Below are 10,520 nucleotides of genomic sequence, written 5' to 3'. Positions count from 1 at the left end.
ACAGCATGTCAAAACAACTAAGGTATATTGTGAGAGTTTGGTTGACTACCAAGTCACTGGGATGATTATGTCAAATTGTAGACGTGAATGCGGACACATTTGGTGTTGGGAATTTTGCCATTTCTATGCACTTCTTCAGAGTCTGGCTCAGGATTAGTGATACTACTGTATATCACAGGCAAGTGGAGGGTTTGGAGTACAGTTACCACTACATTACACTACACTACCCGTGCTATGTACATCTACAGCCTAATGGATACAGCCTAATGGATTGTCGCTGATGCTAGGCATTCTCCATAGCAACCATCAGTGGCTGAAGGTGCGCGTACCATGTTCATCAATCTGTACGGACAGAAGAATGGGCCGACGATGCGCAACGACTGGCATTTAGAGACTCAACATATATTTTAAGACACTTGTATATACCCTGGTACATGCCAACCTATCCCAGGTGCAATATCATACCACGACAAATCTTAACTGCCTTTCATAGATGTAGGTTTATATCCTGAAAAAGGGTGGCTTTTTCATAAATGTCTAGATTATCGGTGCGTCGAAATTATCAATCTTCGGAGACTTATAATAGAGACATGAATGGTGCCGATGATCCAGACCCGAGTCAAAATGGGAAAGATGGCGGATGGTACGCCTGGTTGGTTGTTGCTGCATCGCACGTTTGTTTAATGTTCGTGTTTGGATTATTCCAAGCGTTTGGTGCAATGTTTGCAACGATCCAACGCTACTACGGGGAGACCTCGGCGAAAACATCATGGATCGTTGCCATTATGATGTTCTGTGAATTTGGATTAGGTTAGTTTTAAATCCACTACTAAAATTTACTTCATATGCCACATGCAGCATATTGCAGCATACACATTCCATCAAGAATTGTTAATGAACAGCTTCGATATACGCGTCAACCTTTCTGTCTTTCATCCAACCGAATCAATTTAAGATTTTATGTTTTTAAATGTATTGTCACGTAGTCGAGTGGGGGCTATAGGTTGGCTTAATACGTATACACTCTTGGGGTAGAAAGTTCGACAGACAGACAGACAGCAACAGGTACACAAATACTCCAAGTCGTCGCACTTTATAGAATAACACACAATTTCCTTGTATATAGCTTCGATAGCTAGGATAGTCTCACAGTAGTCTTCGGGTCACGATCGTCAGTGGTCCCTCGAAGGTCTGTAGTAGATTTCCAAACGGTATCCGACACGTCTCCGTCTAACTCACAAAAAATGCACAGCTTATATCGATTGAAAATCTGTATATAGTCATGACTTTGGTATGAGTCTCTTATTGACTAAAGATGAGTCGGCAAAAGCAAAGGGAGTGAGGTCGCTCAAATCTACCACCATCATCATCGCTTCCATACTATTTGCCGGCGTTCTGCTCCTTGTAAATGATTTTTTCATCAAATTTAGTCTTCAGCAAAGTTTAAAGGGGCAGAGTCGGCCATTTTTCATGAATTTTGTTTGATACGAGATAATTGTTTGACATGTTGAAAGATACTGAATAAATGGGTGACCATGCATATATTCGACCCCTGTTTCAGACAAATTAAATGAAACCATCACGAAAATGAATTCATTTTCGCGATGGTTTCATGTATCGATTCTAAAACCGGCGTCCAATATATGTATGGTCACCCATTCATTCAGTATCTTTCAACATGTCAAACAATAGAAGTAGTATCTCGTATCAAACAAAATTCATGAAAAATGGCCGACTTTGCCCTTTGAAACACTAAATTTCAACTGTATTGGATAAAAAGCCGGGGACACCACTGTAACCTTAAAACAAACTGAGGTCGAACAACATGCCTTTAACTTTGAATTATCTTTGATCATTAGCTCGCAAAAACTACTTAGCTTTCCGACGGGTAGAAGCTTTCCGGATATTACTAACATTTTATCTTTAAAAAACGGTTTAATCTTTGATCTGAGCTAAACAACCAGTATGATCCAGGAATAGAATCGATTACCATGGTACGAATTTGAACCTATTTAGCTCTAAAATTAAATCATTGAAATGGTGTCACGACTTGCTTGCGCGTTGTCGGATATAAGGGAGCGTTCAGTTCGTATGGCCGGGGGTGGGCCGGCAAAATCCAGGGGGGGGAGTCACCTCAAATTTGAAAACTGCAAACGGGGGGGGGGGGGGTCATGTATTTTTCAAACAGCTCAGAGGGGGGGGGGTCATTTAATTTTCATAAGTATCCGTCCCGTCAAAAAGCAGTTTCAGTGTACAGAAATATTCTGGGAGATAGAAATGATTCGTTGCATGATTTCATTCTCTGAAGTTATTCAACTGTAAATCTGAACAAAAGTATAATTATCTGTCACATGAACATCTTGAATTGACAACTCTGAGGCTTGTCTTATTGTAAATCAAGCTCACTGCACTGAGGGCATTTACTTACATATTAGAGATATAGTAAGTTTTGTCAGGGAAATTATTAAACAGTTACCTGTACTGAGAGTACTAGTACCTTGAAAAGTTAAATAATACTCTATGGTGAAATTCCTATATCATAATTGTTGTCCACATCTTAACTGTTAAATACCCTATTTGAATCAAGTACATTTTTATCAATTATCAAACACCTATAAAAGCACAAATTAATTTTGTAGTTTAGCATTGTAAAAAATTATTCTTAGTTTCTCATAGACTCCAATGTATAGTGAATCAACATTTCGGTGAAATTCAAAAATCCAATTTCTTGCACACATATCAACCTTTAAACATCCTAGGCTAACTAAGTACTTTAAAATGAATTATCAAATGTCTATAAATACACAGATTTTGATATTTTTGTATTGGGAAAAATTATTTATATTTTCCTCATAGACTCCCATGTACAGTAAATCTATATTTTGGTATAATTCCAAAATCCAATTTCTGGCGAACACATCCATTTGTTACCACACTAATCTAATCAAGTACATCAATTCCACTAATCTAATCAAGTACATTAATATTAATAATCGAGAGTATACAGATACACGGGTTTACCTATTTTTGTGTTGGAAAAAAATTATTCATACTTTCTTCATAGTCTCCCATGTATAGTGGATGAATATTTTCAGTGAAATTCCATAATCAGATTTCTTGTACATATAATATGCACCTTTAACCATCATATTCTAATCAAGTACAATTATGTTAATTATTGAACGTCTGTATATGCACAAGTATACCAAGTTTTTCATTGGAAAAAAAAAATTATTCACAATTTTATCATTGACTCCCATGTATAGTGGATGAACATTTTTGGTGAAATTCTGAGGTAAAACTTTTTTTCCATATGCCAGTTGTAACAACCCTCTTTCATTTAAGTTCATTTATGTAAATAATCAAATATCTATAAATGCATAGATATAGTTTTGCATTGAAAAAGTATTACATATTTGTCATACATTAAGCTTACCATGCATAGTGAATCAACATTATCAACAGCTGATATTTAATTGAATCAAAATATCAAAATTTTCTACACACTCGCTTGCGCAAAAATATTGCGATCCACCAGTAATTTCTGCCCAACCCCTTTGAGGTATAATTTCAAAATTATAGCAAGTCAGAAGGGGAAAACTGAGTATTAACACCTTGTGAGTTTGTAAGGAAGGTCATTTGAAAAAATCTAAGCTCTTTTTTTGGGATTCTATCGCAGCTTTACTCAAGCAATGTGTGTGTGAGGGGGGGGGGGGGGGGTCATGAAATTTTTGTCATCTTGAAAGGGGGTCATCAATTTATTTGTTACAATGGGTAAGGGGGTTCACTTATTTTGACTGATGCGCAGGAAGAATTTGCCGGCCCAACCCCGGCCATAATGACTGAACGCTCCCTAAGCTTATTTTTTTACGCTATAACATGCATGTTGCTAGACCGGCGATGGAGGACTTTTGAGTGAATTTTGATAAATTTACTCACTTAATTTTTTTCTTTCAGACTAATGAAAGCTAGCAGTGTACGCTATCGTCCGATTTAAGGATTTGATGACGTCAGGTGACCTCAAACCTGGCAAACATGTACCGTGTCTTTTGAATTACTAGACCACCACGACGGTGACTACAGTAAATTGTCAGTCACAAAGCATTCAGAACAACTTTGCCATTACACGTCATTCCTTTGTTATGTGTAATTGATATTGACTGGCGTGAAAATTGAATATATATGTAAAGGAGGTTATAGTTACGGACAATTCTTACGTTCGATCAGTACGAATAGCTTCCTTGTCATGTGATAACCAGATTTCACGTACGTGCTGCTGCACAGCCAGGAGCCGTTCGGAACGGCAAACGTGTTTAAATATTTTTCAAATTTTCTCGATTTTTTTTTGTTAATTTCGGCGAAAAAGCTCGTAATAGTCACAGCATACTTATCAGTATCTTTGATATATGAATGTTTAGCAGGGTTTACACCAGCACTTGTTATAGCTCTGTCGACATCGACGTGGGCGCACTGTAGTCTCACTCAACCTTTTTTAACTGACGCTTCGATGGTGATTTCTTTTAGCTTCATAGTCCTAGATGGTATGAGTTTGAAGGAGAGGTCGTCACAAATGACATCAAATTAACTAGAAAATTACATAGCATGTTTCCTAAAATTTGTTGTAGCAATGTCGCCGTAAGAGCGCAACTAAATTGACATCGTCACGCTATAAACCTCTCTGTCATATCTTCGCGTTGTAAAAATTCTCATGCGGGTCTCGGAGATGGACCCTTGAATCCACACGGAAGATTCAAACTTTGCAATTCTATTTCAATTGAATTAAACTTTAAGGGCAATATTTCGAGATTTCCATTAGCGTTGCAGAGATGTCGAACCTAGGTCTTCAGACTTGTTTTTAATTGGAACATAGAGACCTAAAGCAGTTTATTCATCGTAAAAGGCAATTGTCAATAAAACTAAATATCGCACACAGTTCCAGCTTCCGGCCGGAAACTACACCAACATTATGCTTAATCGATGTCTGCCATGTTCCTTGGCAACGGAGTACGAACATACTTGCTATTTTCTTTAACGAATGAAAAACATTTGTATTCAAATCATTCCTTCAGACTGAACTGTGAGTCGTTTTCATTATAAATGTATTTTGAAAGAACTTGAATTCATTTGTACCATACTAGTATGTCTGTAAGATATTTTACTGGAATCAAAGCATTCCCCGCACGTCTGGTCTGTTTCCAATCATCTTCACTAATTTAAGTAAGAGCTAGTGACGTCAATCCAACTCAGCAAGCCGTCGTCAAGAACAAGATGACCTTCCTTGCTACCTTAACAATCCGAAACTGTTTATTTCTTATGTTTGAATGCAGCATTAAAACTACTTAATAAATGTGACTACAAAATTTGCTGACATTTTGGAAACATAAATGAAAGATCAACAGTCTGCTCAGATATAGTACCTTTTCAAAATCAAAATTAAAATCAGGGCCCAAACAGGCACTAAAATTTGCCAGATTTTGACAGTCAATATTTCTCAACTACTTCCACACACTCCACATGGGTGAACCTACTTTTTTCTTCATAGATCTGAAAGTCGTTTGTCAAGGAACGTTTGGAAAGATATTGAAATAATGAAATGTCAATGCTCCCATCTTGTTTGGATGTATATTGAAACTTTGCTTGATGAACAAAGACGATTAATGATCAAGCAACACTAGTAAGGACATACAGCAATATGTTAGTCTAATACTTTCTGTATAATCCCTATACTAGTGTGTATATTTCGCCTTGTGAAAGAATGAATTTAAATCGTATTTCATTGGTTATTTTAGGTCCAATATCCGGTAGTCTCTGCAAGCGTATAGGCTACCGCAAAACTGTGATGATTGGCGCTCTTTTATCGACCAGCGGATTTCTACTCACCTGCCTGGCTACAAGTATAGAATTTCTTTATCTGACGCTAGGCTTCGTCGTCGGTATGTTTTCAAATTATGAATGTTATCAAGTTAATCGACCGGAACAAGTTTCATGATATTGTGCCACTGTAAAAGGCATAGGGTAAAATTTTTCGATTAATGTGTGTTGTTTTTTTGGTGACTAACAAGACCGAGGCGCGGGCAAGCGCAAAATACAGTATGCATTCTTCAAACTCGCTTGTAGTGAAAAAGATGACAGACATTTCAAATTTAAGTCGAGTGTTCTTTTATATTTGAAGTTATGCATGTTTTTGTGAAAACAATAAACATTATAAGAGCTATACTGGCTTGCTTGCAAAGGGGTGAAATTTCAGAGTCAATTACGATATTTTATTGTGTTGTTACATCATTTGAGTAATATGAAGATACGCACCCCCTGCCAAATGAATTCAGTCAATGCCTTTGCCACCACGTGTTAAATTGAGTTACAAAAACTAGTTAGAATTCGTGGTTACCAGATGACGTGCATGCCTATGCTCTACACAAGATTTGCGTCAAATTAATGTGAGCTAGAAGGAAAAAGCATTTGATCGATTGACTTATCATTTATTTATTCATTTTTCTGTTTATTTATTTATTTACAAGGTGCTGGTTACTCCCTGATCTTCAGTCCGTCACTTGGTATCGTACCATTGTATGTTAGGAAGAAATATGCTCTGGCAAATGCAGTAAGCATGTCTGGATCGGGTACAGGCGGGTTTATTTTATCACCATTACTTCAAGCACTCACAGCTCACTATGGATGGAAAGGAGCTTTCATCGTGTTCTCTGCTGTCAATGCGCAGATGTGCGTCTGCGCAACACTGTTCCGCACTCCTGACCAACGACTAAAGCAGAGCAGCCATTACAGTCGAGATAATACAAAAGAAAGGCCTGAACCGCCAAAATCAAACTGCTTAAGTGAAATATTTGATATTAATGTGTTCAGAGACCACCCAAAATTCATTCTCGTAATAGCTGTATTTACTCTTGGCTGTAGCGTAGGCTTCAACGGTCTGCCCTCACACATCATCCCAAGGGCCGAAGATCTGGGCATTGGGGATGATAGATCACGTGCTTTGTTCATGTCAATGCTCGGAACATGCAGTACGATAGGAAGATTTGCGCCAGCTGCCGTCTTGCTAAGACGAGGGACAATTTTCACGGGCTCAAGACTTCTTGGGTTGTCTTCTTTATGCCTGGGACTGACATCACTTTTTAGTTCACTTGCTCGAACGTACGCCAAACAAGCAATTTCTGTCTGTTTTCAAGGATTTTTCAGTGGTGCCTTCATGTCCCTAATGACCAATTGCACGCAAGAAACTGTTGGCGGTGACCGAATGACGAGTGCTATCAGCAAGTCTACACCCTTCATAGCGATCGGTGTATTGACTGGCCCTGTTTTGGCTGGTGAGTAGGTTTTAACATGATTAGGACTAATTTAGGGTAATTGGATCGTGAAGTAATTTCGATATAATCTGCAAATGTAACCTCATCTGCTTTTCTTTTTGAGTTATACACTTGTTTTTATGAGTAATTTGTAATGTCGCAACATTCAGCTATAGGGCATCTAACACTTTTGACAAATTTGAAAAATATAAAGATCCAATTATCCCAAATTAGTTCCAATCGCGGTTTTTGTATAAATTATGATATGTCAACTTCAAAGAATGTGTGTTCGTACGCATATACATACATGTACATTCATCTGGTACACAAATAATACATACGTACATACATGCGTCCGTGCATATGGCTGATATACATACATACATAGATACACATACATACATACATACAGACAGACAGACAGACATACAGACAGACAGACAGACAGACACACGATCATAAACTTTAACATAGAGGAATGTATTTGTCGCATATTGTTTTATTTGCCGTACGGTATACTAAAATATGCCATTTGAGTTTTGGCATAAACCTGAAGTGTCACTGATAAATCCAGTATTTTACTCAGTAAAAAGCGTGTTTTAGTGCTACCATTTTCAATGCACTACACACTTTGTAACCGTCCCACGCCGATACGCAAGTTGAAATTATGCAAATGATCATCAAAGTGATCACAGGAAGTTCCTTTCACATGACCTGTAATAGGCCAAGAAAAATAAAAAGTTTGTTTCTCATCCTAGACATATTTCAAAAATGATGCGATGACGCGTTTTTTTAACTCTCAATATTTTTTTTATTCTTCAATCAACAAGAACGCGGAAAAAACATGATATAACGTAGGAATGCACGCAGAGATAAATGCACAGCAGTGTTGCTTTATTATTTTTGTATAGCAACAGTTCTGCGGGTTTGACTTTTAGTGCAGCAATGCAGTTTTGATAGCGTAATATAACAGTGACATATGTGTACAGTTCTGAATGGAATGTTAGTGTCGATTATTTTGTTTACGGTTCTGTTTTATACAACACTGTGTTATGCACTATCGTCGCGTATTTTTGCGTCTATTTTTTAATTTTATTTCCTCATGAGCAGAAAAAAGGTTGACGCAGCGGGTATGAATTGACGCGCGCGAAGATGAGAAACAAACTCTTTATTTTTCTTGACCTTACACAACGCGACTCACAGCCATGTAGTCTTTCTTTAAAAATGCTGCTGTAAGTTTTACCAATGAAATCTCTCCACAATTCATCGTAAGAGACGAAAGTTGTGTAATGATACGGTTACGCACAAAATGCGGTCACGTATCTGATGTATGGACTCCACTTCCGTTCTTGGCGTATTCGACCCACGTATAATACAGGTCGTCAATTATGCCACACAGGAATCCCCCTTCATACGTAACCGTGTTTCTGGATGACCATAAGTATGTATTTACTAAACAGGCATGTACATACCTGGTTGACAGAGCAAACCGTATTGCAGCCATCCAAACTGAATGATTCGATGTAGTTTTACTGAGCTATACTTGCTTATATGTATATTTTCTGATTTTAATTATTTTTTTCAGGTTACATCTATGACGTCACAGGCGATTACGACTATTCGTTTTATTTCTATGGTACGTCATCGGTTTTAGCCGGCATTCTGATGTTACTTCTTGATCCCTTCGTTACGCGGTGTGAGAAAAACTGCAGAACAACACCAAAAGAAAAAGACATTGAACTTGATGTGCGCTACAGCGGTCTTGAGCATGTTGAGAATTGATCACGTCGCGTTGTTTTTCAGTTTTACATTTTTGCAAGGCAGCTGGTCACTTCGGCGAAGTAGGTATATTAACATTATATCAGATACCATGAAGGACAATCTGTTCATCGAATCACCGTGACAGTACTCTTACACACAGCGGACTGTGATCAAATCAACGGACGCAATTAGAAGATGGATTTTTATTATCAAATGATAGAGTCTTTTATTACCGAAGTGTGCAACAGAGTCTCAAGTTTGTAATACCACACAGACGAGTCTCCAGGTAGGGCTTGGTTGAAGGCCGAACTCGTGACTCCTCTGGCCAAGCACGATAAAGGCGCCCTTCTCAATTCCTTGTTTTCGTATCAGTGAATACGTGAAGTGCTTGATAATATGTTGCCAATGTTTTGTTCTCCATCGAAATTTTTATCAGTCGAATGAATTTCCTGTTAGATATATCTGATAATTAGCTTGGCCTTGAAGTTCAAATTTATCTGTAGGTATGGTCGCTTGCTTCCTGTTTTTTCATGCAATTGATGTACCAGTACGAGTATGAGCTTTACAAATAATACACCACTGTCTTGTATCTATCGTGATCGTAAAGTCTCCATCGCAGTGCTTTGTATAATTCATCGTTATTTGCTATAATCTTACCACAGGGAACCCAGAAATCTAGTTGGTGTTGTTGTTGTTTATATTAGTCTTGTTGTTGTTGTCAACGAACATCAGAACTGTTATGTTGTTGTTGTTGTTTCAAACATGATGTAGATGCCCTAAGAATTCACTACAACGACGCTATCGTTATTTGACCAGACGCAAAAAGTACGCTCTCCTCATATACTTACACGGAGAGAGTGTACGTTTGGAGAGAGTTGCATTGGGTCAAATAATGATAGTGTACTAGAAGTGTTTCGTAGGACATCTACATTACGTTTGAAACAACAACAACACAATAGTCATGTTCGTTGAAATTTATTGGTCAACAACAACAACAACAACAACAACAACATGACTAATATAAACATAAACAATAATACCAACAACAACAACAACTAGATATCTGAGTTCCCTGTGATCTTACATCAGCTGAAGAGTGATAGGTTGTGTTTGTTCAGGATGAGATCACTCTTTACTTACATACAAGATAGTTTATGAAATACACATGCAGAGTTTACATTTCTCAAATCATTAATTGCACTCTATTTACATATTATACATGCGTGTAGACTTTATTTGTATTGTCAAGAACTAGATTTTAGTCAAGATAGAATTTCACTCGTGACCATCGAAGATTCATTCAAAATTCAACTGAGCGATAAACTCCGTTGATACAAAGAACAAAAATGGTGAATAGCTTGTAATACTTCTACACTCTTAAAATCTTAAACTAGATATTTGGCGCATTTTTTTGCTCCATGTATACAACATCAGCTTTCAACATAGCCTATACATGGG

At 37.6% G+C, this 10,520-nt stretch overlaps 1 protein-coding gene across 1 annotated transcript; it reads left to right on the top strand.

Annotated features, from left to right (window-relative positions):
* Window positions 1–9,650, top strand: LOC139132825 (monocarboxylate transporter 12-like). The gene is made up of 4 exons (XM_070699083.1): window positions 1–810; window positions 5,790–5,933; window positions 6,519–7,322; window positions 8,887–9,650. The coding sequence occupies exons 1-4, from the start codon at window positions 534–536 to the stop codon at window positions 9,081–9,083; spliced, it is 1,422 nt and encodes a 473-aa protein (XP_070555184.1). The 5' UTR covers window positions 1–533; the 3' UTR covers window positions 9,084–9,650.
* The last annotated feature ends 870 nt before the right edge of the window (window positions 9,651–10,520 follow it).

This window comes from Ptychodera flava, chromosome 5, assembly GCF_041260155.1.
Source record: "Ptychodera flava strain L36383 chromosome 5, AS_Pfla_20210202, whole genome shotgun sequence".
Classification (NCBI taxonomy): domain Eukaryota; kingdom Metazoa; phylum Hemichordata; class Enteropneusta; family Ptychoderidae; genus Ptychodera; species Ptychodera flava.
The sequence above is the reverse complement of the archived record's forward strand: the minus strand, read 5'-3'. Positions and strand labels throughout refer to the sequence as shown.

What these genes read in the sequence shown, in the direction of transcription:
- LOC139132825 (XM_070699083.1), top strand. Translation starts at nt 534, where the DNA reads ATGTCTAGATTATCGGTGCGTCGAAATTATCAATCTTCGGAGACTTAT. An exon ending in GACGCTAGGCTTCGTCGTCG is followed by an intron (nt 5,934 to 6,518) that starts GTATGTTTTCAA and finishes TTTATTTACAAG; the next exon opens with GTGCTGGTTACTCCCTGATC. An exon ending in GACTGGCCCTGTTTTGGCTG is followed by an intron (nt 7,323 to 8,886) that starts GTGAGTAGGTTT and finishes TATTTTTTTCAG; the next exon opens with GTTACATCTATGACGTCACA.